Raw genomic sequence first — 25,402 nt, forward strand, 5'->3', positions numbered from 1 at the left:
GACCGACAATCGCGTTCCGACGACTTGCCACCTTGCTCCTTCCTCACGCATCCCACTTCTATACCAACACGCATACGCCAACGACACACCCAGTCTCACACCGCCGACCAGTCGCGTTTAGCCCCCTCACCTGGAGTCGTCCTCAGCTTTACAGCCAGCACCTTTAAACACGCTTTGACCCCTTGAGGTTGAGGCCAGGTGCTACTCGTAAAAGCTTCGGATCACTCCTCCTCCTACCGGCACATGAGCGGCTATCTCTGGAAATACTACCTCGAAGATGATGTCGACAACTTTCGACATGTCCTCGCAACCCCCACGCATACGGCCCGATCGGCAACACAGAAAGGCTTCGCAGGCTGGCAGGGCGGAGGATTTGCCACAGCAGTGAACGGCAGCCCGGGGAGTTATAATGCATCACCAATAACAAGTGCGAAGGGCCGCAAGATGGGCATGGGTGCGGCTGCGAATCTCAGTCGGTTTGACATCAACAGCCGGGATGCAGCTGGCATGACTATTCTGCACCATGCTGCGTCATCTACTGCGGAGAGCGCTGTAGACTTCGCGCAAGCACTGCTGGAGCATCCGTGGACCGACGTGTATATACAAGATGCGGAGAATGGCTGGACTGCGCTCCACAGGGCCTTTTACTTCGGTAACATCGCCATTGCACGCCTCATTCTGAATCGCGATGCGCAGGACATTCTTGGTCAGGGTTCCAGCGGGTTCAACCAGCATGCGCGGGGTTTGGTCAAGATCAAAGACAAGGAAGGATACGGTCCCCTGGATTTGTTCTCTATGACTATCAAGGATCGAACACTGCGGCCAGAAGAAGCGCCCGCCTTCGATTCTGACTCGGACGACGAGATGGCTCACGGAGACAGTGGCGACGTGGATGACGAGACGCGCAAGAAGCTGATTGCCCCACCTGTACTTCTTGAGGGAGATGAAGTGTACACTTTCGGCAGCAACAAGAACGTCACCCTTGGTTTTGGTGACGAAGATGACCGCCAATATCCGGAGCGTATTACTCTGCGCAGACCGGATCACCTCCTCCAGCGTTTCTATAGGGAGCACCGCGAGCGGCAGAACCAGTATTGGGCTGCGACAGGAGCGCCCATGCAGGATTCCGGGCTTCTCCAAGCGCGCAGTACTGTAGATCTTCCAACTCACATTCGCAATACGCCGATAGTCATTCAGGACGTGCGGATGTCGAAGTTGCATACCGCTGTGTTGACTACCGACCCTGTATCCAATCTGTACATGTGTGGCCACGGTCCAGGCGGTCGTCTAGGCACGGGTAATGAAACGACGAGGTATCAGTTTACCTGCATCGAAAGCGGCGGATTGGGTCAGAAGAAAGTTGCTGGTGTTGCGTTGGGGCAGAACCACACTCTGGCCATCACCGAAGAGGGAGAGATCTACTCGTGGGGTAACAATGCATACGGACAGCTAGGGTATGCGCTGCCGAAACCCGCCGTAAAGGACGACGATCCCATCTCAACTATTCCTCGACAGATTTTTGGACCATTGAAGCGAGATGTTGTCACAGGTATTGCCGCATCTCGGATACATTCGGTCGTTCACACTGCGACGTCCTTGTACACCTTCGGCAAGAATGAAGGCCAACTTGGTATTGTCGATTCAGACGCTCGGTCGCTGGAGATGCAGGTCATCCCCAGGAAGATTGCTGCAGCACTATTCTCCAGTCCTATTCATTCAGTCTCGGCCATTGACGGTGCTACTGTATGTCTGCTGGAGAACCGCGAGGTTTGGGTATTTGCGAACTATGGTTATGCAAAGCTCAGCTTCCCCTTGGACGGGTTCACTAGTAACTTCCTCAAGGAGAGCTGGTTGACTACAAAGTATGATACTGCGCCAAACAGGATCAGCAAGATCACATCTGGTGGTGACACCATTTGTGCGCTGTCTACTTCTGGTGAGGTCTTCACAGTGGCTGTCAGCCGGCGCTCAGAGGGTGCCCAAGATGCCGGCACATCAACCACAAACCCGAAGCAAATTAGAGGAGCCTTGTCTGCACCGTTCCGTATCTGGTCGTCTAAGAAAAGCCACATGGCAGCACGAGATGTTGATGTCGACCAGGACGGTTCTATCATCTTAACCACTGAGGTTGGCAGCGTCTGGAGACGTACGAAGCGAGCGACCATCAAGAATGCAAATGTCACTGCTGCTGTAGAGTCCAAGCCCAAAGACTACAAATTCCAGCGTGTGTCAGGCCTGACTCGGGTGATTGCTGTCCGTGCCTCCGCATTCGGCGCATACGCTGCCATCCGCAAGGACTGCGATGTTACCAGAAACCAGATCGGTGTGGACGAAGCCGGGCTGTGGGACGACCTAGCGCCGTTGCTTTCTTTCCACGAGTTGACAAACTACGAGGAAACATCCGACGATGAGGAGCCCACACCAAGATTCTGGACCCGAGCTTCAGAAGCGCAAGGTCTGCGCAAGCGTGTCTTGAAGTCGAAGGACCTGGAAGCGGAAATCACTGATATCCTGCAGCGCTCGTTGACAACGCCAGATCGGACGTATAACATGGAAGTTGGATCTACTTTGTCTGACGTCCGCATACCCGTTCACGAGTTCATCTTGGCTGGACGCAGCCGTGTCTTGCGGGACGCCCTGCTCGACTTTAGGGTGAAGGGCAGCGAACATGTCGTGCCTGACCTCCTGACCGTCAAGGCAGAGGGTGGGAGAGTTCTGGTACTCTTCCAAGGTCTTGATTTCCTCACCATCTTCAACCTCGTTCTCTACGCCTACACCGACTCTGTTGTGGACTTCTGGAACGTCACCCGGCACTACCCTACCTTGGCACACAGGTACCGTTCCGTACGGACAGAATTGATGAAGATTGCTTCCCGTCTCGAAATGCGACAGCTCGAGCCTGCTGTACGTCAGATGGTCAAGCCACGGAGATCCTTACACATGGATATGGAACTCGCTATCAAGGAGCAGTCTTTCTTCGAGAGTGGCGACGTCATCGTCGACCTTGCTGATGGCCAGATGCTGCTACACTCGGACGTAATCTGCCAGCGCTGTCCTTTCTTCGAAAGCTTGTTCCGAGGACGTGCTGGCGGTCAGTGGCTCGCGGGAAGGCGGACTGAGGAATCTCCGCTCGTCCACATTGATTTGACGCATGTGGAAACGCAGCTTTTCGAGCTCATTGTTCGCCATCTCTACACCGATGCTGGTGAGGAGATTTTCGAGGATGTTACCAGCGAAGACCTGAATGATTTGCTGGCACTTGACGAGTTGCTCGACCATGTCATGGATGTCATGTCTGTCGCCAATGAATTGATGCTAGACCGTCTGTCGCAGATCTGTCAAAGACTGATCGGTCGCTATGGTATGTATACATATTTGATGTTATCGTGCATTCGCTAATTAGACGATAGTCAACGCTCGAAACGTTTGCTCCCTTCTTACAGCAGTTGCTCCCAGTTCGGTCGCTGAGTTCAAGGACGCAGCCCTTGAATACGTATGTCTGAGTTTGGAGGCAGTCATGCAGAACGGCTCACTAGACGAACTGGACGAGGACCTGCTGCTGGAGCTCAATCAAGTCGCCCATGAGAATCAACTCGCTTACTTGCCTTTTGCAAGAAGTGGGCGAGCTGAGGCTCTCCTCTTCGAGCGCTACCCAGAGCTTGCTGAGAGGATAGAACGTGGCAGGCGCGCCAAGGTCGATGCGATAGTACTGTCGAACAAGTACGCGGACGGCGACAACCTCTCATCCTCTTTCAGAGCTCAAAGTCTGGAAGAAGTAGCAGCTTCCCCATTACGCCAACGGAATCGAAGAAGGGTATCCAAAGAAGCAAAGAGTCCAGTAATGTCGCCAGCGCTGAAAGGTAAAAACTCCGCCCAAGATCTCATGTTCGAAATGTCAGATGGCGAGGACGACGAGGACGTGCCAAAGAAGATCAAGCCCCCGCGATTCACAGAGCAAAGCGGAGATGAGAAAGCGCTAGAGACACCAGTTGGATCTCCCGAGACGCCCTGGGGCACGATCCCAAAACCATCACCGCACACGTTCAACAAAGGGGGTGACATACCGTTCAAGTCCGTCAGCCCTCTTCCTCCGCCAGCTATCAAGGAGGCAAGGCCACCTGGTCAGCCTTGGGTGACCGCACCGCTTGCTGGTCCCAAGCTTGAACTCAAGGATATTATGGCTCAAGAGTCCTCAGCTACGCCATCAAACTTGTCGATCGGCCTCTCACGGAGCGAGAGTGAGCGAACTGTCAAGGCTGCGCCTATCAAGATGTCGCAAAAGGAAAAGAATCGCCTACGACAAGCCCAAAAGCTCGGCACAGCCATCGAGAAGCCCCAACCGGTGCCGCCAGCCGTATCCCCGTGGACAGCAGCTGCACATAGGAAACCAAGCAACAGTCCGGTTGTTGCTCCAGCAGTGGCTCGCTCGCCGCCGCTGAAGCCATCGCCTGAGCCTTCCCGAGCATCAAGTACGCCTCAACTTACTATGCGACAAACTGTTGCAAAGAAGGGTGCTGGATCGAAGCAGAAGGACAAGCGGACGGCGTCCCAAAGTCATGATGCAGGAGCTGCGTCGCCTTCCCAAGCTCGTCCTGCTGCGAATGAGAGAGGCATGTCAGTCTCTACTGATCCTATCCCAACGCCTCGATCTGTCCGCCACATTCCCTTGCCACAGCACTCGCCAACGTCCCCAAGTCAGCATCTCAGCATGATGGAGATTTTGTCCTTGCAAGAAGCAGAGAAGACTTCAATACGCGATGCAGCAGCCAAGCGCAGTCTGCAGGAAATTCAGCAAGAGCAAGAGTTCCAGCTGTGGTGGGAGCAGGAGAGCAGACGTGTTATCGAGGAAGAGGAGCAGACCAAGAAGTTGGTGGAAAAGCTTTCCAAAACTTCTGGTCGCGGTCGAGGCAAAGGTCGTGGTGGGCGCGGCGGCAAGACAAAGGGTCAAGACAAGAAAGAAGGCGGAGACGAAGCCGACCGCGGCAAAGGCAAACGCGACGTCAGCGCTGGACCGGTCGCCAAGCCAAACCCACTACCTAAAGCGGGCCAGAAACAAGATGGCGGTGGTCGCCCATCTGGCCCCGATAGCGCAGGCAGAGGCGGCCGTGGCAGAATTGGCCGCGGTGGTCGTGGTGCCGCAAGAGGCGGGCGTCCACAAGGCCCGCCGAGAGATGGTACCACTGCGTCTGCGCAGCAGGGGCAAGCCGCAACTCCGCAGACATGAGTCTAGGTATCGTCATTGTATATAGTATCTGACGGACTTGTATATTTATACCACAACTTTTACAGTAGCATTTAAATTATCGAGAGATCTCCGTGACATGAACAGTGCACATCTTAGAGCAATGTTGAGAGGTCGTGTCATGTCTCGTTAGAGGTACTCGGATCTGCTAAGGGCCTGTTGATAGCTTTCAGATTATAAGTCACAGTAGTGAAGGTCCTGGGAACTCGTGCCCACATGAGAGTGAGATCAACAATTTTGAAAAGTTTCAAACATAGATGCATGCTTTAATATCTGGGAAGCAGGTTCTCGAACAGAACATGCATGCAAGATGTGGTTTTTTTGTTTTCGTTCGACAATGCGAAGAAGTCGCAGAAGCATTTCCCATGCCATTTTCGTTTTTGGGTTTTCAAAAGCGCGAGGAAGCTAGCGCCATCCTTAAATGGCCCAAATCTTTTGGAAGGAATTGGCTTTTAGATGTAGTGAAGAACGGATGGAGGTACACCCTGAGAAGGTATTTATATACTGTCTCACGGATAGTATGTCGAGCCCATCTGGCGTTCCAAACATGTAATGGATGGTGCAATGCTATCAGAAGGCAGACGGAAGGACAGCTCTGCTCAAATCTCCAAGCTGACTTGGTTTTTGGGAATCGTCAGAGATGGTCATATCCAAATGATATAATACTCCTCGTCTCAGATGATGAGACTGCAAAGAGCCTTTTGTCAGACGCCCTTTTCGAGAAAGGAAGCACGATCTCATAGAACGTGCGTTTAGAACTTTTGATTTTGTGTCGCAGTCTCACGAAAGATGTGAGTGCGTGTGTTACTTTTGAAATGGAACTACTCAGATCATCGTAGTATAGTCCTAGCGTTTTGGTGCGTGTAGGAGTAAATGAGGGAGGAGCAACTCGGCAGAGTCATGTTTAGTAGGATTGCATCTTTCGGTGCCCGCAGACGCCGAGCCCTTCTCCATTCGTAGCGTTTACCTTCTTTTTGGAAATAATTCAGGACTTTCGAGGGAACGTGATGCACAGAGTGATCGAACCAGAGTTTTCTTTATATATCCGTAAAGATGCGAGTGGGAAACCTTCCAGGGACGGCCTAATACAGTTCAAGTTCCATTTTCCCATGACAATTGAGAATTCTTCCAATCGTCATGAGGACGCAATTTGATCGATTTGGGTTTTGAACGCACGCAACCTATGACTGAGATATGAACTTTTTTCTTATAATTTCGAGTAGAGTTCATAGAAGCAAAAAAGACAGTCCACATGCTTAGGCCTGGTACTTCTTTCAGGAAGCTGCGAGAGGGCGCAGCATACACCAGTCATTGTAGAGCTTTTGAAGACAAGTTTTTGAATAGATACGGAGGAGAAAGAACGAACCTCAGAAGCTTGTAGATGTGGTATAATTACTTGGTTAAAGCTAGTATACGGCATTATTCATGGTTTTGTAGTACGACACATACTGGCCGATGTATACGTCAGTGTCGCGACGTCATCTCTGTTGGACATTGGTTAATCAGGGCGGTATATAAATATCCTGTGTATACCACTCCCTCTCCTCCATCACATCGTTCCATTATCTCCAAAATCATATGCTTGAACGACGATGTCTGTCAATTTCACCTTGATCAAAAACACAAGAGACTGGGCGTATGTGCTGGGGCTAATTTCAGTTGCTCGAAAACCATCTGGCGATGTTCACATGGGCAGCATCTTTGAGAGCGCTCCATGAGCAATAGCTCGTCCTGTTTCTAAAGTACAAAAAACAAACAAGAAAAGACATGTGTTTGCGGCTCACTGTACAGTACACACGAGCAGGGCTTGTGCAATGAGACCTACGATATAGATGCACGTCTTTCCTGCAACATAAACCTTATCATACACCATCACCCCACAAAGGAAACAAGAACAAAACGTGGAGCCGAGATTCTCATGACTGGCAGAGGAAGTGGAGGGATAATTCCAAGGTGTGAGACTGCTCTTCACGATCTTGGACGTGAGGCACCAAAATTTGATGTTGATACTTTCGATGGTACAGTCCGAAGGATTGACGATATGACACGACGTGAGTAAAAGACATACATTGTTAAGCCGATTCTGAAAACACACATAGCCAGTATTAGTCGAGACACCAAAAAGTACCATAAGCAATGCATTAAACGAGGTTCCAAGCAGAATATCTATTATACACATGTCGAATCGAAGTTGCTTTTCCTCCCTAGTCTAACCGATAAACCTCAATTGCATGCTTCGTTCGGACAAAGTCGTTTCAACTAACACTCAATACTTCATCTCCTTAGTCCTTGTGGGCTTCCCATAAAACGATCAAGGCTGCATCCAATGCACGCCTTCCCTCCACAGTTGATGTCATTCTTGATTGAGCACTCTCTCGTACCGAGTTCGTCCTTCTTCAGGAGAATGCGTAAGTCAATGATCCTCTGGTTCTACCGACTGGTGACCATGACATTGTGGTAGTAGCTTGTGCTAAGGTCGATTGTGTGCTTAAGCCACGAGTCTTCGGTCAGGGGGAGTTTGAGAATGGCGTTGCGGTTGGTTCGCTGAGTACATGTTAGCTTCAGATGTTCGAGGTCGAGAGAGCATATGTGACATACCTGTGTCTTTGAGATAAGGTTGGCGACAGTGCCAGCGATTTCCATGAGCGCCACACGCTCCTCCAGACCGCAGGTGCTCAACCTGTCGCGTCCAGCAATCTCCAATGCACGCTGTAGCTTGGTAAGAAGCTCCTGAACACGATTGTCCAGCTCTTCGTCGACGCGGTAGTTGGAGCGTTGGCCAGTCGTATCAATCAACTCAATGTAGTCAAAGTAGATCTGACCACCTTGAGCCCAGCCTTGAAGTGTTTCCTTCGGGCGCGCGGATGGCGACTTGGAAACAAAGCCACCCATGAGCTCACGGAGCGCATCGTAGTCGCGAGAGACGATAGCTTCTGGGCCAACCTTGCGGCACAGCACTTCGTGCGCCTCCTCGAGCTCCTCGGCTTTGATGAGATGCGTCGCCTCACGTAGGGCGTCGCCACCTGACTTCGCTTGCAATGCAGCGGCACCGTGGAGCCATGTCGCAGGAACTTTGAGGTCGCTCGTGAGGTAATCGTAGGTGGCATCACCCTCCTGCAAGGAGTATGAGCTCGAGAACTGGTTGACGAGCGAGCGCATGTAGTGCTCTCGCATTGCTGGAGATGACAGATGTGCGTACACCCAGATAGCAGTGGTCCAGTGCTCTGGTGTATGTAGCGAGGCAGCATATGTGAGCGTGATCTTATCACTCAGCTCGACAAGCGGGTTCGCGGCTTGCACATCGTCTGCAGCACCTGGGGCGGACCATGACTGGAGCGAATGGCGGAACATGCCATCGTCTTCATCCTGGCCGCGAGAGGTAGGCATAGCGACCTTGCGCTCATCCGCTTCGGTCTCATCATCTTGTCGAGACTTGAAGAGCTGGAACAACTGGAACGAGAGACGAGCGTTGAAAGGATTGCCGGATACGTTCTCTGGCGCAAGAACATCCTCAATATTGGCGGGAAGTCCCATCTTCTCTGCCGCATAGAGCTTGAGAATGCCCCAGAGCAGATCTTCTCGGTGCTCAGCATCCGGGTCGTTCCAGCCCATGTCGGCTTTGTCTTGGATGAACCAGGGCACCGGCTTGACATCTTCATTACCGTCTCGAACAGCGTCCGCAAACTGCGCAATAGCCATCTCGATAGGCTCGTCGATCATTGTGCCGTACCACAGACGAAGTCCAAAAGCCCGTCGCCAATCAAGAGCAAATCGACTTGAGATGTTGAATGTAGAAGCCCGGTTCTCCCGGCCAGCCCCCACTTTGCCTTCTGACTTGGTACAGTTGCCAGAGAGAAGCTCGTAGATCGCACGCTGGGGATCCTCCATCTCGGAAAGCACATCCAGACGACGCCATTCATCAAGCTGGGCTACCATGCTCTGGCGCATAGTCTCGTCACCACCGATCTGAGCGACCATCGTGGCCAGTCGTAGGTCGAGTCCGTCCAACAATGTATGACAAGCATCAGCGACGTTGTTGCAGCTGAGGTGGGCGATCGCGCGCTCTTCGGCCGAAGCTGCTTGCTGGGCATGCTTCTGCGCATCGTCCCAAACGAGAAGCTTCCAGAATTCCGACAACTTCTCCTTCCGGTAGACGTTGATGTTCTCTTCGTGCACGTCCGCTGGGATACGATCGGCGTCGTCGAACAAAAGGGAAAGCAATTGCCAAGCTTGCTGCTCGTGAACGCCAGCTGGAGTGTCGAGCGCGACGGCCTTTGCCATACTGGAGAACTCGACCGGAGCAGGGTCAGTCAAGAGCTTTGCTGAAGGTACACCATCGGATGTGACAATCTTGGTATGTTGTTTCTGAAGCGACAAGGTTTCAGGCGCAGACTAAAACCAGTCAGCATTAATACTATCACAACGGCTAAACGCTACAACTTACATCGGTGAAGGTGGGCATCTTGACGAAACGCATATCCTTCGTAGCATCGACGAGCGGTTCTTGAGCCGTAGGAAAGACGCCGCCTTCGAGGTGCGAGGGGCCTTTGTTGCCGTAGATCAGGACGTTCGTTTCGCTGAAATGGGGTTTGCTGCAGCCGTGGAATTCTTTGTCGGCATCGGCAAGCTCGTCGAGATCGGAGGCGGTTTTGGGTCGCTTGGAATAGGGTAACTAGAGACAAGAGTTTCAGCAATCTTGTCCCGTATCAATTTGTGACTACATACACGGGCGGACGTAAGGTCCAAGCGTCAATCTATGAAGGAGAACCACGTAGGAAACCCGCCACAGACCGCGCCCCATTAATACAAACGCCAAAAGGGAGGGGAAGTCAAACCTCAATACCATGTCCACCATGCTTGGGAAACTGTTGCTTCTCCGCTTCTCCGAATAGAGAATCCATCAAATCCATTGCAGTAGTCATCTGTCGTGCGCCGAAGGATTGCGAGAAGTTCGTAGGGTGTGCTTCGTGTTCTCGTAGTACGTTGCCCTGGCTTTCGCGAAGAGCATATCGATCCTGCTTCTTTGGACTAATCGTGCGCTGGAGCTGGTTTGCCCAATCGTCATCGAATACCGGCTGCGCTTTCGAAGGTGTCCCTGTTCCGGGCTTCATGAGCTGACTAGCCTTCAAGATAGACTTCGGCTTCAGTGTGCTCCTGAAGGGGTCTTCCTTAGCGGTGTCTTGCTCCGTGGTGCGAATTGGTCCCGATACAGAATCCGCCATGTTCTGGTCGTGTGCCAATTCCGATTCGCTTTCTTCATCGTAGTCAGCATCCTGCTGCCCATCAAGCGAACCCACGGAGCGCCGCCCTAAAAAAGACTGGCCCTGTGCGTCGTCCATCTCTTCCTCGTCCATATACGCCGAGTCGTCACCGAAGCCACCAGGCACGCTAGCGCGACTACCACGCATTCCCTTCTTGAAGTCAAAGGTGTCGTCAGGGCTAGACTGGGTCTGAGTAGGGCTGTCGAAAGAGTCATCTTGGGGTGTGCTTGTCATCTGGCTCGAGCGGTGTTGCTGGCCAGCTGGGGTGTCAGGAACATCGCTGAGATCGCTTGACGCATCGTCATCTTCTTCGTCGCTGTAGTCGTCGTAGTCAAGACCGTAGGATGAGAAGTGAGGGACGGAGAAGGTCCATTCGCCAGTAGACTGGTTATACGCGATGAAGGTGGTTCCGGCCACACGCTTGAGACGCTCGAGATGCTTGACATCCTTCTTGCCGGCCCTGTTGCGAGGCCAGGAGTTAGCAAGAACAATCTCGGAAGGCTGGTTCAGAGCAGTGCCTAGCGGTGGCTTTGGCAGACAAGTGCAGCTCTCTCCATACACGGTAGCATTGCGTGCACTGAGCTGGACAATGTCACCGAACAGCTTATCGAGATCAACTTCAGACAGATCAACAGGCTTGCCGTGGTGGAATTTAATCTGTCCGATGTTGTGGCGACCGACGATGAAGTCGGGTACGCTCCTGAGCTCCTGCTTGCTCATCTTCTTCAGCTGATCCATTGAGGGGCTAGACCAGTACTCTCCTGGCTTGGGGTCCTGTCCAGGTTGGATGTTGACGGATGCGTCAGACTTGGATGAGAGCACATGGTCCTCGGACACGCGGGCAAGTTCATTTCCATTGACCTGCTGCATGGCCGGGCGAGGCGCTTCGTTACCAGCGTTGTTGCCGTTAGCCCGGGGTGAGGCATCTTCCTCGTCTTGTCGAACGACCAGTGCGGTCTCTCCGTTGGTCTCTCCGTTCGGGCTGTCACCACCCACAAAGCTGACACGCTTCTGCGCGGGCTCATCAAACAATGGCGCCCTGTTGGTGATGTTACGGTTGATGTTGAGTCGCTTGAGACTGCCGTTGCCGAAGTTGCGTCCAGTGTTAGAGAACGCACCCGGTGCCAGTATACTGGTTTCGGGAGTGAAGCTGTTGCGAAGATTACTCGTAGACAAGCTCTTGCCCAGGGATCGTGAAAGGCTGCCTGCAAAGAGGCTACCACCAAGGGCTTGGCCGCCGTTTTGGCTTGCTCCGCCAGCTGGACTGCCGTATGTGGAGTAACTGAATCCGTAACCGCGGCTCTTATTCTGCGGAGTAAGTAGGCGCGTCGATGCGGCGGGGTTGAGCTTGTGCTGAGGCAGGATGGCGTTCTTCTTGTTCTTCTGGCTGCTGGACAAGGGCGTGGCAAGCGGGCCAGGGCTCTGAGTTGGAGTAGAAAGACCAGCGAAGAGGGCGTCGTTGCCGTAGGGGTTGGTGTTCATGGATGTGTTCAACAAAGAGCTTCCAGAGGCACCGAACAGGCTGTTGTTGAGGCTAGGTTGCTGCTGCTGCTGTTGTTGCGGGAAGAGCATAGAGCTGCCCATGTTCGATTGGCCGTTGTTCGATTGGCCAAGTCCACCACCGAAGAGACCGCCTCCAGTGCTGTTGTTCGTGGAGCCGCCAAACAGGCCGCCAGGCTTCTGTTGGTTGTTGTTCTGGCCACCGCCGAAGAGACCACCACTTCCTGTGTTTTGCTGGTTGTTGTTGTTACCAAGGCCACCGAATAAGCCTCCGCCAGTCGCTCCAGTGTTGGTGTTGTTGCCGCCGCCAAACAGGGAACCACCGCCAGTAGCAGGCTTCTGGCCAAACAAGCCGCCTCCAGTATTGTTGTTTGTGTTGTTGGCAGTAGAGCCACCGAACAGACCGCCAGTAGCCGGCTGACTCTGGTTTGCTCCGCCGAAGAGGCCGCCACCTGTGGTACCGGTACCAGTGCTTGCGCCGCCAAAGAGGCCACCAGGCTTTTGTTGGTTGTTGTTGTTTTGGCCAAATCCACCACCACCGCCAAATAGACCGCCAGAGGTCGTGTTTTGAGTCGTGGATGTGTTGTTTTGCCCGAAGCCTCCACCTGTAGCGCCGCCACCGCCAAAGAGACCACCACCAGTGTTTGTCGATGTGTTGTTGGCACCGAAGGCTGGGGTAGAGGACGTCTGGTTGTTGTTTTGACCGAAGAGACCACCACCACCAGTGTTTGACTGGCCGAATGCGCTGCCGGTGTTAGTTGCACCACCTCCGAATGGTGTTGAGGTGTTGGTGGTCGCGGCACCGCCTCCGAAAAGACCACCGCCTGTAGCAGGCTTGTTCTGACCAAACAGACCGCCACCACCAGTCGTAGATGAGCCGAAGCCTCCACCTCCAGAGCCAAATCCACCTGTGGTGTTGTTCGTTGCAGCAGCACCACCTCCGAACAGACCACCAGTAGTACCAGTTGTGGTGTTGTTGTTCGAGCCAAAAAGCCCGCCAGTTGCAGGCTTGGCCTGGCCGAAGAGTCCTCCGCCAGAGGTGTTGTTGTTCGCCCCGAACGCGGAACCTGTGCTCTGACCGAATCCTCCTGTAGCAGCAGTGTTTGTGTTACCACCACCGAAGAGACTTCCACCAGTGTTGTTGGATGCGCCAAAGCCTGTAGATGCGGGGGTGGTGGTGTTGTTGTTAGCACCAAAACCGCCAAAGCCGGTGCTCTGTCCGAACGCTCCAGCTTGTCCATTTTGGTTACCATACCGCCTGCCCTGGTTGTAGTCGGCTACGCGCAACTCCTCGAGGGAGTAGTTCGTGTACGGTTGCTGGAAGGTGATGGTCTGGTACTGCGATTGGGCATTGCCTGTACCGTCCTTCTCCTGGAATGGCTGGAACGGAGTGTTGGCGGTTCCATTGTTGGGTGGTGGGTTGTTGCCTCCGCCAAAAGCGCTGCCAGTGCCGCTACCGAAGCCACCGGTTGTGGTGTTCGTGCTGGTAGAACCGAATGCACCGCCGGTGCTGCCGCCTCCAAACAGACCTCCACCAGTTGTTGTCGACGCGCCGAAGCCCGTCGCCGGCTTGCTCTGGCCAAAGAGACCGCCTCCAGTGTTTGCAGTGCTGGACCCGAAGGCTGAGGTAGTAGTGTTGTTGTTCGTTGATCCAAAGCCACCAAACGTGCTGCCACCTGTAGCGCCGCCGCCGCCGCCAAAGAGGCCACCGCCCGTTGTCGAAGCGCCAAAGGGTTTCGAGCCGAAAGCGTTGTTGTTTGTGTTGCTGGCACCGAAGCCACCTGAAGGTAAAAGTTAGTTCCAGATCGGGGTAAACTAAAAATCATGGATCCGCGCAAATTTGAGTGCCGTCGCAAAAGAGCGCCTAGGAGCGTGTCGTCGTGGGCGACCTCAACAAGACGTTGAAAGCGACTTCGACCAAGGCAGAGTGGTCCAACTAGCGACGCGATAGTGAAGCGCAATCGTTCCACATACCTGAGCCCCCGAAAGGCGAGCTCGAGCTGGCGTTGTTACCGCCCCCGAACATTGTGCTGCCCGTGTTGTTTGCGCCGCCACCGAATATGCTCGTACCGGTATTCGCGTTTGAGCCAAAGCCTGAGGCGGAGGGCAAGTTAGACACGGTTCGTCGAGGAGGCCGTGGCGATGTCGCAGGGCACATCGGAGCGGTCGCGCGCAAAGGGATCCAGAAATTCACGCAAGAGTGTGTACATACCAGTCGATGTGTTGTTGTTAGATGAACCAAATCCACCAAAGCCAGTGGACTGGTTGTTGTTGTTGGAGCCGAAGCCCCCGAAACCACCGCCGAAGGACATTTTGAATTTGTCCGACGGGTTGCGCGTGTATCGATTACTAGGCGACTAGCAATGCGCCGTACAGTCGTATGGACGGGTGGTGGTTGATAGAATCGAAGTGCAGGAGCTCTCGGAGAGGCAGGTGTTGATGAGAGCTTCGCGGAAAACGCGCCAAGGAATAGGCGGATCGGACAAGGCGCGGTGGGGTTTGCTGCGAGCGAGCAAAAGAGTAAAGAGTGGAATTAGTAAGAAGAGGTCAGACACGGCTCTGATTAAGTAGTGAAATGGCCGTCATGGAAGGGAAAGAGCGACGGGCGCGAGAGTTTGGAGGGACAAGCAAAGGTGAGGTTGCACTTAGGAGGAAGGCACGTCAAAATTGCGCTAAGCCATCGCCGGGGCGTCACGTGTATCTCTTCCGCACCCACTTCCCAGCACACGCTCCTTGATACGGTTGCGGCCGCTGCACATATGACAAAGCAAGATAGGGATTGACGAATCATACGACACGTTTTTTGGGCGCGACTTGTGTGTAGAGATGCCTGAGAGACACCTGGTGCTACCTACGGCTGCCTGGCGGTTAGAGGGCACTTCGCCACCAAGAACGCTCCTACACAGCCGACTCGAGTCGCTCTACTGGTAAAAGACTGGTCTAGCCATAGATGGATGACTACGGGCTTGAGGAAAAACGAGGTGTGTGAGACAAAGAGTACGTTGATTTTGTGACTGGTGAGACTGTTTGCAAGCCACGCTCCCTGGACTGACGCTCGTTACCACGTCACTCATCATGTGATAGTCAGAAGTCCGATCAAAACGAAGGTCTGGTGGCCCGCGTGCATCGCGCATATTGCCTGCAGACGGAAGGCCTTGGCTGATGTTTTATTGGCAGTTTTAATAGATACAGCGAAATTGTCCCAGTCTTCTGTCTACCGATACAGGTCGGGGAAGCAAGTCCTACGAGTTCTCTTCGTTGAAAGACTACGATGATACGCAATCGAAATTCTCTATAGCGATAGTGCAATAACAGTCAGTCTTATTGAATGCATGGGAGACATCGTAATCGTATTCCTAGCCCTGCTCTCAGCCCTACCCATCACAATTCCCCACCAGAACCAAAATCGCGCTAGAGCTGCAGCTAAGCTTCCACGCCCAAACGCGCCTCGCGTCCCAAACAACTGCACATCCTCGTATCCTCCGAACCGAGAGTTACCAACAGCGACGACCGTGTTAACGCGACCACAGACGCTACTATCCTAGCGCTCGTGAATTGGCAGAAGCTTTCTCGAGTCCATCTGTCTCCCACCAAAACGCGCTCAACACTACTTCGCGCACCCCACCAACCCTGCAACACCACATCGCTCAACCACCCCGAAAGACACTCTAATGGCTACATCCTCCAATCCTCTCGGCCCCGGCCCCCGCTACGGCCTTGGTCGCACTGCACCACCACAACAAGCACAACCACAAGCCACCTTCAGCAACACTCCCGCCTTTCCACCCAACCCCAAGAACGCCCAACGCATCGAGTCTGAGCGCTTAGAACGCGAGCGCTCCGCCCGCGAAACAGCACAGCGCATGGAGGCCAGCGGCGCCGCCTCCCTCGCCGAACTCACAGAAGAGCAAAGAGAGGAAATCGGCGAAGCCTTCAACCTCTTCGACCTAGACAAGGACGGCTACATCGACTACCACGAGCTGAAAGTCGCCATGAAAGCACTGGGCTTTGATCTCCCGAAACAAGAGATCCTGGGAATACTGCAGCAACACGGAACGTCGCAGCAGCAGAATGCTAAGCAGAGTTCGAGACAGCAGCAACAGTACGCGCCTGGTCGCCAGTTGTTGAGTTTCCAGGCTTTCCAGACGCTCATGGCACAGAGGATATTGAGTCGCGATCCGAGGGACGAAATTCTTAGGGCATTTGAACTCTTCGATGAGGGTGGGAAGGGGACGATTACCCTGCAGGATCTCACGCGTGTTGCGAGAGAGTTGGGCGAGGCGCTTTCGCATGATGAGCTGGTGGCTATGATTGAGGAGTTTGACATGGACAATGATAACGCCATCTCGAGGGAGGAGTTTATCCAGATCTGCATGGGGACTTGATTTTTACAACACGAATGACACTGTTTCTAGTACTTTACTTTGCAAGGCGTTTTCGGAGTAGCAGGATCTTTCACGCAGGGGGACAACATGTGCGGTCAATTTCAATCTTGCTTTATTTGCGCCGAGAAACTATTTACAGCTCAGCTCTTCAAGTAATTGCACGCCGAAATCAAAACTCAAACACAGAAAATATGCATAGTACAAATCTCCCGGCTCCTTCTCTACTGGCCAGGGGAGACGAGAAGACCCTTCTTGGCGGCATCGTGTGCCCATCCACCCGCCAACGCCTCACCACCGTTCTTCAGGCCGTAGTCCTTTATCCTGGCCTCAAGCTCAGGCCTGAAATGCCTGATGAGACCCTGGAGAGGCCATGCGAAAGCCTCGCCCAACGCGCAGATGGTGTGGCCCTCAACCTGCTTGGTCAACTCCTGGAGCATGTCGATCTCACGCTCGCGGGCCTGGCCCTTGTAGAAGCGGTCCATGATCTGATGGGTCCACTTTGATCCCTCACGGCAAGGTGTGCACTGGCCGCAAGACTCGTGGTGGTAGAACTTGGCAAGACGGGTAATGGCGCGGACAACGTCGGTCGACTTGTCCATGACGATAACGGCAGCGGTACCGAAACCAGACTGCGAGTCCTTGAGCGCGTCAAAGTCCATCAGCTGGTCGTCGCAGATGTGCTTGGGAAGGATGGGGGTCGAAGAGCCACCGGGAATGACAGCCTTGAGGTTGTCCCAGCCGCCCTTGACACCACCGCAGTGCTTGTCGATGAGCTCGCGAAGAGGAATGGACATCTCCTCCTCGACAGTGCAAGGGTGGTTGACGTGACCGGAGATGGCGAAGAGCTTGGTACCCTGGTTGCGCTCACGACCGAAGCCTGCGAACCAGCTACCTCCTCGGCGGCAAATTGTGGGTGCGACGGCAATGGTCTCGACGTTGGCGACAGTGGAAGGGCATCCGAACAGACCGACGGCAGCGGGGAACGGGGGCTTCAAGCGGGGCTTTCCGGGCTTGCCCTCTAGCGACTCGATGAGCGAGGTCTCTTCACCACAGACGTAGGCGCCCATTCCTCGGTGGATGTAGACATCGAAGTCGTATCCAGAGCCGCAGGCGTTCTTGCCGATCAGGCCGGCCTGGTATGCCTCCTGGATAGCGCGCTGGAGTACAGTAGCCTCGTGGTAGAACTCTCCTCGGATGTAGATGTAGGCGGCGGTAGCGTTCATGGCACGGCCAGCAACGAGACAGCCCTCAATGAGCTTGTGGGGGTCCTTGCGCATAATCTCGCGGTCCTTGCAGGTTCCGGGCTCTCCCTCATCGGCGTTGACGACCAAGTAACGGGGCTTGGTGTCCTTGTCCCAGTCCTTGAAGTTCATGAATGACTTTGCAAGTCAGTAGCCGTCTCATTGAATTTGATTCGATAGCATAGCATACCCATTTCAGACCAGAGGGGAAACCAGCACCACCTCGGCCACGGAGACCGGAAGCCTTGATCTCAGAAATGATCTGTATCCGTCAGCCTTGATTCATGTGCCCTGTACATATGCCTCTACACACCCATTCATGACCCTTGAGAAGGATCTCCTTCGTCTTGTGCCAGTCACCGTACTTCTGCGCGCTCTTCAAGTCCGCACCGTGGTGTCCGTACAAGTTCTGGAAGATCCTGTCCTGGTCCCTCAGGCCACCGTACGTCCTCTTTGGTGGCGCATCCTGTACTGTCGCGAGCGTCCTCTTCTGTGTGCGGTTCTGGGGGGCGGCAGTCGAAAGGCGGGTAGCTGCCGAAGCTGCGGGCAGCGCTCGGTGGGCGGCCGCGCTGAGCGTCGACGAGGCAGGTGCGTGTCGTGCGAGCATCGTGATTGCTGTATGTGTGTTGTCGAGCGCAATTGATGCTCGGGTGTCCGGCGAGCGTGGGTTATTGGCGATGCAAGTGGTGGCGGTCGTGAAGTTCAATCTGGATGACCTACCCTTTTCTTGGCGTTTTTGATTGGTCCGCGCAACATCGTTGACATCAATCCGCCAGAAGGTCCGACTCGACCACCACCACCATCAACGACCTTTACGATTTGCCGGCAGACTTGCTCTATTTCACTGACGATTTACTGGGAGTGACTGGCACAGTTTTGAGGGTACACAATGTTCACCTGCTGTGGATTGGACAATGAAATCGGATCCGGTATCCGATCGCGGCATACTATCGCCATGCAAGGAGGCTTGTTTGGATAACGTGCACCATATAAATCAAATGGCACCCTAAAGGTATCTACTATGGGTCATAGAATAATTCTTGCAGAGTTGTGTAGGTGTATACCTTTAGGGTGTACTTGCTCGATCGATACGTATTGCTATCCTTCTCCAGCCTCGTGGCAGTGAGTATGGGGTACTCCTCACCTCCACGTGGCCACCGACTCTCATCCCCGCTATCGGTATGGCACCTTGTAGTCTATTTAGTCAGGCTGTCTCACTACACTACTCTTCCTTTGTTCCACTCCACTATCTCCTTCCATCCGTTGACTCCTTTTCATCAGTTCTCCATCCAGTCTATCAAGTCTACTCACGAATGTTCATTCCTTCTACTTCACTTTCCTCCGACTGTGCATGTCATCTCTGGGGTAAGAATCGGTAAGTCGAGGAGTGCAGATGCGCGAAAGCCCACGCACCAGCATTATCTCTTTCTTCAAGTCACCATCCGTGCACCAACATGGCCATCAAAGCTGGAGATTTGGTAGCTACTGTACCTGGTAGCTCACCCACAATGATCTCAGACGGGAAGAGAATGCGAGTGCTCTGGGTGAATGGCCATGGTGATGGTGATTCAACCAAAAGCTTTATTGATCGTTCCAAGACGACTGTCAGAGGCCATCCAACCTGGAAGTTGTTCGCGGGAGACGTCCCGAGTCCAATCTTCCGAGGCAGAAGAGAACCGCCAAAATACGTGTACCTAGACGATCGAGCATGTTACGCTATTTACAGTTCGAAGTTCTACGACGAGAAAGAATTGAAGACGTTTTGGCCATACGACTTTGACAATCTCGGCAATATCAAGGCGAGCAGGCCTAATAGGGGCCGGCCGGCTTATCTAGACACTGCCTGTACCACATACGCCAAAGGGCCACTACGTGGTGGAAAGACAGAAGGGTACGAGTTTTGTGGTGCAGCCTCGTCGTGCGGGGAACAGACTTCTCAACGACGGGTGAAGAAAGAAGCCGAACGAGCGCACGCAAAAGAGGTTGAGGATAGCGCTAAGATCTCACTGAGTGGTGCAATTCCGGTCACGCCCTCACCTTCCACGAACGAACGAGTCATCGACCCTAGAGGCTACCCGATCGGCAGTAAGGTTGGCACCTATTCGGCACGACCGGTCCGGAAACAGGAAGATTCTATCGGCAACGGCCGCATCAAGTTCGAGCGCCGCACGCCCCCAAAACACTACGAGCCTGGCCCTGTCAACGGCGATGTGAAGCCACTAGGCATTCCAAACAAGGCTATTCAAGGCTCGCCGTACCTCAATATTCCAGCGGCAAGTGTTCGGAAGCGACCGAGGCACATGTCTGGGGATATGGCTGGAATAAACGCACGCTTCAACTCCAAAGACAATGCCGAGGAGAGGGATACGGAGGTGACCACGAAGCAGAAAAGAATTAAAGTCAAACAAGAGGAGGGCGATCTGGTTGAGTCCATGGTATAGAGATGGAATGTTTCAGAGCAAGGTGAGCGATTGAGAGAGTGTCCAAAAATCTATATTTCTTTTGTTTTTCGTGTTATGGACGTTGACAGGAAGTCAGACGTTCAAGGCAGTTTGTTTAATTTGGAAGATTCAGTTCGAGGGTACTCACAGTACTCTTGTTTACAAGTTTGATTTTGAATACATTGCGAAGACTAAACTCTTGTCACAGCTTCACTAGATCTGGGGGGCTGTTCATGACGTCACGCGTTTGTGCTCATCATCGCCAGCCTCCACAGCTTTCCACGCATCCTCTCACTATCGTCGCATCGCAAAACCGACCAGCGGAGAGAAGAGGAATAATGCACGTATCCGAGACTGGCGCTGCGCCATTATATGGGAACTTACTTTGGCAGCAAGATCTAGCGCCAGTGTTTCTGAACAGGCGAGGACTAGTATGAGCTGGACCATGCTGGTGGTGTCTTACCGAGACATCAGGCTTGTTGCTATGGTGCAATCTGGAGGCTTCCTTTGTTCATCTGAGACATGCCAATAAGGACCTCTGCGTGTACGACGCTGCCACATACGAAGAAGGTCGTTGTTTCTAAGTTGCACCCAACTTTGGCCTTCTGGCCTCTGTAAGGATTCTCTTCCTTGTGCGCCTCATGATCTAAATGTCTAAAATGTCTTACAAATGAGAGTTCGGTAAAGACAAAACGCTCGGTTGGTTGAAACATCGCACAAAGTGGACTGATCGCAACATCGGGAAAACTCTGGGCCTGAACAGAAGACCAGCGTCGCTAGAGCGACTCAGTGTGACCCGATTCACCTTTTCAGGACACTGAGTAGGCCTGCGCTCTATACACTTGTCAAGACATTGCTGTCAGACAGTAATTACATTTTATAAATCAAAGATCTCCTCAAACTCCAACCGAGATGCACACCGGTCCGAAGTCGGAATTCGAGCGCCAACTGCTCGATTCCACCACACCCGAAGCTCGAGCGTTTTCCTACACTAACGGTTTGGGTTTTAGAAAAAGCTCAACCAGACCAGATACCAATCGCGGTCGCCCGAAGTTCCCGGGCATAGTTGGAGACTTCCACGACGCTACGCAAGCTGTTGTGGACCAGATCGCGGTCAAGTACAAATCACATATAGATTTGAAAGAAACGGTAAGCGGAGAATTTGCAAAGACTTCAGATTTACTCGCTGACAACGAGCGAAAGATAGCAAACTCGCCCCCAGGCTTCAAAGATGAGGACATAGAAGCGTGTCTAAAGGAATGGGGCCCTGGTATCTGGACTAATGGCCGCGACGGGACGCCGTTCGTGACTTCCATCGACACGAAGGACGGCAATTATCCCAATCACCTCAGATACGGGAACAAGAACGATCGCAACTTGTTAGTAATTGACGAGCCAGAAGCTTCATCGGCTGACATATCGTCCACAGAATTAAGATGTTGGTCTATTGCTGGATTATCTTCCGTGCATATAAGAAGATGGAGCTGAAGCCTGCCCCGAAAACAACCAACGCAACTAGCCAGGCGCAGGCTGGCCGCAAAGACGAAACTTCCGAACGACCACGTTCGCTTGCCCATCTATGCGTTAAACTCACAACAGTCGGGTTCGCGATATTCGGGTTCGCGATGTTTGTGTTCGCGATATTGGTCATCTTCGTTTGACGAGACAGACGCATCAAATGGCAATCAGACACCTTTATCATAGTATGCTCGATGATGTGGTAGGCTTGAGAGTACCCTTCTGAATATCCATAAATAGTAATTCGTCATAGCAGCTTATCTATCTTCTTCGATGGACGAACATTCATGGCTGCGCAAGTAAACGTACTTCTCAATTATTGCCTCCCACAACTGGAATCTACTGCATTCTCTGAGGTATGAAGCTTGCTCACCTCCTCATTTCCATCGGAGATCGAATCGAAAACTTCCTGTCTTGGATCCTCAGGTCGCTTGCGACGCCACCAAATTGAGCAGTCTCGTTCCTGATTTCACTATCTCTGCTCGGCCCCGGCAATATGTGCCGCCAACAGGGTGTTATTCAATAAGCCGACCCGAGTTGCAAAACATGCCGAAGGAAAGGGGCCGTCAGATATTGTTGGTTGATCGACCGGCTGGGTCAGGGTGAAGGATTGCGGCGTGGTTGCCTCTAGAGCTGGTATGGTTAGCTTGGTGGTGATCGTCTCAGCCACATGCAGTCTCAGGGAGCAACTCCAGAGTCTCACCGGTGGTCGCAACGGCCGTCTTATCCCGCAATTTCATTAGCTAGTGTGTGATTGAGGGATGCCCGTGATTCCCCTTCCATCACACCTGCAGTCTCATTTCGACATGCCATGCTACCGCGCTCGGGTGGCACCGTGTACGTGAGCTAACGACTCGTATTTTCTTTGCTTTTTCCTTCTTCCAAGGAGTCAGCCTTGCCCACATTGCTGCCTGTTCTACCTTACTTTCCTAACTCGCTTTTGAGGTAGCTTCTGCGAAGTATCTAGGTAGCTTACTCCTTGCTCTGGTGCAAGAATCATCCACAGTTCCCAACTTGAAGTGTCTACTCAGGATACAGCGAGTCCCGACGGTTTGTCAAATCATACCGAAGGCATGGGAATGCCGCAGCGTCCTGAGCACACCCGCACGGCGTAGCCAACATGCATATAGAGCAGCCGAACTTCCGTAGATTCATCGACTGTCAAGCGAAGATGGGAAACACTGCAAGGAACGACAGGGACTCCACGTGGCAGGGGGAAGAGGTTCTTAGACCAGGCTTGGGTCTGATGCGCAGTGCACGGCCACTTTGTTGCAGCTCAACGTCATTTCAATCAGTATCGCTCCGCAGTATGTGGATTTGGAGGACCTCTTGACCGTAATGTGTTTCCCGTATCTCTTTGGTAGGCAGCGTTCCCCGAGATTAGACCTCTCAGCTAAGTACCCACTTCCTCCACCTAAACGGCTCAAGACTCGAAGCAAAAGGGTTCGTGCTAGGATGTGTGGTACAAGCTTGCCCTGGGAGTAGCTATGGCAGCACCGCTTACACCGATCATTGGAAGTGACTGGGGAAGTGGGTCATACGACTAGAGAGTGAGAAACCTCTAAGGTTTGTGTATGCCTCGACCACCTCGTCAGGGTGCCTCCGGGCCTTTCGGTGTAAATACCTAACGGCCCTTCTTGGCATGCAAGGCGTTACAGCCTGGGGCTTTCGTTATGTCCTTATAAGTCATTGGAGATAACTTCTTTTTTGTACATCAGCCTTGCAGCACACGCTAGAACTTACCCCAATCAATGTTTTACCATACAGTACCTGTTTTGTCTTCCTGATCTATGTTGTTCTCAATACAACTTGGCGTCAATAGAAGCGGTGGAAACGAAAGGTAGATCTTCCTCTATCTTGGTGGTAACTGCCAGTCTGTGCACAAGCGGAGAAAGCGTTATCTGACTAACATATGAAACTAGAAGCAACAAGATATTGCTACAACTATATAATGTCGGCAGGTGATTCTCTGATCGAGGAGTGCACCAATGGAACGACCAAGGCTGGATTATACTTATCCCGCCTGGGACTGGAGAAAGAAATCAAGAACCCGAACAAACCAGGCAAGCCGAAATTTTCAATACCTGAACTTGACGACTTGTGGGAAGCGACAAACTTGAAAGCCAATGCGATCGCGGCGACATACAACTCAAGGAAGGCCATACGCGAGGCACTTAGACGACGGGACATCTGTCTCGACGAAATCGCAAGAGACTGTCTCGTCGGCTACGGTCCGAAAATCTGGAACAACGGAAGAGAGCTATACTTCGTTCTTTCTCTCGATACAACAACCACACCTTCCAAAATCAAGGGGCATGCTCAGGTTGCAGAGGACAAGTATCTAAGGCACCTGATCTACGAACATCCAAGTGATGCACGCAAGTATGTTAATCTAAGCTATCATCGTTTATAGATTCTAACATCATTCATTGCAGAATAAGGCTGCTAGTGTCTGCTTGGACTGTCCAGCGCGCTTGTCGGAAGGCCGAATATGACCGTCGTGAAGGAAAGACTCCCCAAAAAGAAGTCATGAAGTCATCAACAGATTTTTCTAGCTTCATAGAGGCAATCCGTGTGAAATCGGCTAAGCGTACTCACAGTACCATCTTGGCTTCGTCATATAGCTCTGAAAGCTCCGATGAGCTCAATGTGTTGGGTTTCGAAGACCCAGCCAAGCCCCCGGTTGGATTCAAACACGCTGTACAACTTGATGCTGCTTGTAAACCACAGTCACAAAGATCAAGAAAATCCCATGATGTACGGCATACTTCAGCAAAACGGCAGAAGAAGCAGACTGCTGTCGCGGTTGTGATACCCGCACGAAAACCCCAGCATACTGAGCCATCCAAGACGACCAGTAGAACACGAAGTCAACCGCTAGACAAGGGAAAAACAGTGCCACGTTCTGCACGGAGTGGAAGAAAAGGATCGGCTAGGGAGACCCTGCGATTGACAACTCCATGCCGCACGACTCCGCGCCGCACAAGAACAGGAACTCATAGTGAGCGGTCGGTTCAGAGCAATGCTGACACAAATATGAACCTATTGGTGACTCAGCTTAAGGCTGACCGAAATGAGCTGAGCATATGTCTTCATGATCTTTTATCGCCGCGCAACCCGGGATGCCACAGCCTTACTGCTATCAAGCGGATGACCGGGCTTATCGACACCATAGTCATCAATGATGCTCAGGGCCTCCGTGAAAACCTTGGAGGCTCCTACGATAAGCACAAGATTGCTCTAGACAGATGGTTGGGATGTGTCAAGACACTTGTCGAATTCCGCGAGATGACCGGCCTGGAGGGCGACGAGGATACAATAAAGGCGAGCTTCAGGGAATTGCTGTCGCCCATCAGAGAAGAAGCACGATTGCTTCGGCAAAGAAAGCGCCAGGAGATCGTAAAGTGGTTCGAAAAACCTGCTTCCAAGGAGCTTGAATCCACTACGGCCAATTTCTGCAAAGAAGTGGCCTTTGTACTTTTGAAAATGATTAGCTGGGGTGGATTGGACATGAAACTAAAAGAATTCCTTGGCATCATGGTACCATTCACAAAGCGGCTACTGGAATGGTTCAGTGTTGAACCAATCAGCTCTACGGCAAGGAATTGAAGGGTTCTACCCACGCTCATCTCGGTTTGTAATGGTTACAGGTTTCTAGACTCAGGTCAGGGGAATAGAGGAATTCTTATGTACGTATAGATGAACCAAACAAAGCTCGATAGAAATAGACTTCACCCTACCTAAAAGTAGCCTCCAATTGCGTCCGTGGACATGAAGAGCTTGTTTGTGCGATAAAGAACCGCGAAAGCCTGTC

General features: G+C 52.6%; 6 protein-coding genes across 6 annotated transcripts; 4 read left to right on the forward strand and 2 right to left on the reverse strand.

The window, feature by feature from the left end:
* Nucleotides 1-243: 243 nt before the first annotated feature.
* J4E82_008443 (uncharacterized protein) lies at nt 244-5,224 on the forward strand (the record flags this gene model as incomplete). The annotated part of the gene is made up of 2 exons (XM_051734676.1): nt 244-3,361; nt 3,411-5,224. 2 exons carry the CDS (start codon nt 244-246, stop codon nt 5,222-5,224), a joined length of 4,932 nt encoding a protein of 1,643 aa, XP_051585550.1.
* A 2,448-nt stretch (nt 5,225-7,672) lies between these two features.
* J4E82_008444 (uncharacterized protein) lies at nt 7,673-14,315 on the reverse strand (the record flags this gene model as incomplete). Its single annotated transcript, XM_051734677.1, has 6 exons — nt 7,673-7,786; nt 7,841-9,634; nt 9,687-9,914; nt 10,078-13,784; nt 13,978-14,097; nt 14,216-14,315. The coding sequence occupies 6 exons, from the start codon at nt 14,313-14,315 to the stop codon at nt 7,673-7,675; spliced, it is 6,063 nt and encodes a 2,020-aa protein (XP_051585551.1).
* A 1,359-nt stretch (nt 14,316-15,674) lies between these two features.
* On the forward strand, nt 15,675-16,388 carry J4E82_008445 (uncharacterized protein; the record flags this gene model as incomplete). Its single annotated transcript, XM_051734678.1, has 1 exon — nt 15,675-16,388. The coding sequence occupies one exon, from the start codon at nt 15,675-15,677 to the stop codon at nt 16,386-16,388; it is 714 nt and encodes a 237-aa protein (XP_051585552.1).
* A 221-nt stretch (nt 16,389-16,609) lies between these two features.
* NUO51 (NADH-ubiquinone oxidoreductase 51 kDa subunit, mitochondrial precursor) lies at nt 16,610-18,236 on the reverse strand (the record flags this gene model as incomplete). Its single annotated transcript, XM_051734679.1, has 3 exons — nt 16,610-17,767; nt 17,820-17,891; nt 17,943-18,236. 3 exons carry the CDS (start codon nt 18,234-18,236, stop codon nt 16,610-16,612), a joined length of 1,524 nt encoding a protein of 507 aa, XP_051585553.1.
* An 847-nt stretch (nt 18,237-19,083) lies between these two features.
* J4E82_008447 (uncharacterized protein) lies at nt 19,084-20,070 on the forward strand (the record flags this gene model as incomplete). The annotated part of the gene is made up of 1 exon (XM_051734680.1): nt 19,084-20,070. One exon carries the CDS (start codon nt 19,084-19,086, stop codon nt 20,068-20,070), a length of 987 nt encoding a protein of 328 aa, XP_051585554.1.
* A 3,469-nt stretch (nt 20,071-23,539) lies between these two features.
* On the forward strand, nt 23,540-25,197 carry J4E82_008448 (uncharacterized protein; the record flags this gene model as incomplete). The annotated part of the gene is made up of 2 exons (XM_051734681.1): nt 23,540-23,970; nt 24,024-25,197. 2 exons carry the CDS (start codon nt 23,540-23,542, stop codon nt 25,195-25,197), a joined length of 1,605 nt encoding a protein of 534 aa, XP_051585555.1.
* Between the last annotated feature and the right edge of the window lie 205 nt (nt 25,198-25,402).

This window comes from Alternaria postmessia (assembly GCF_024291825.1).
Source record: "Alternaria postmessia strain BMP 2775 chromosome Unknown scaffold_68, whole genome shotgun sequence".
Lineage (NCBI taxonomy): Eukaryota > Fungi > Ascomycota > Dothideomycetes > Pleosporales > Pleosporaceae > Alternaria > Alternaria postmessia.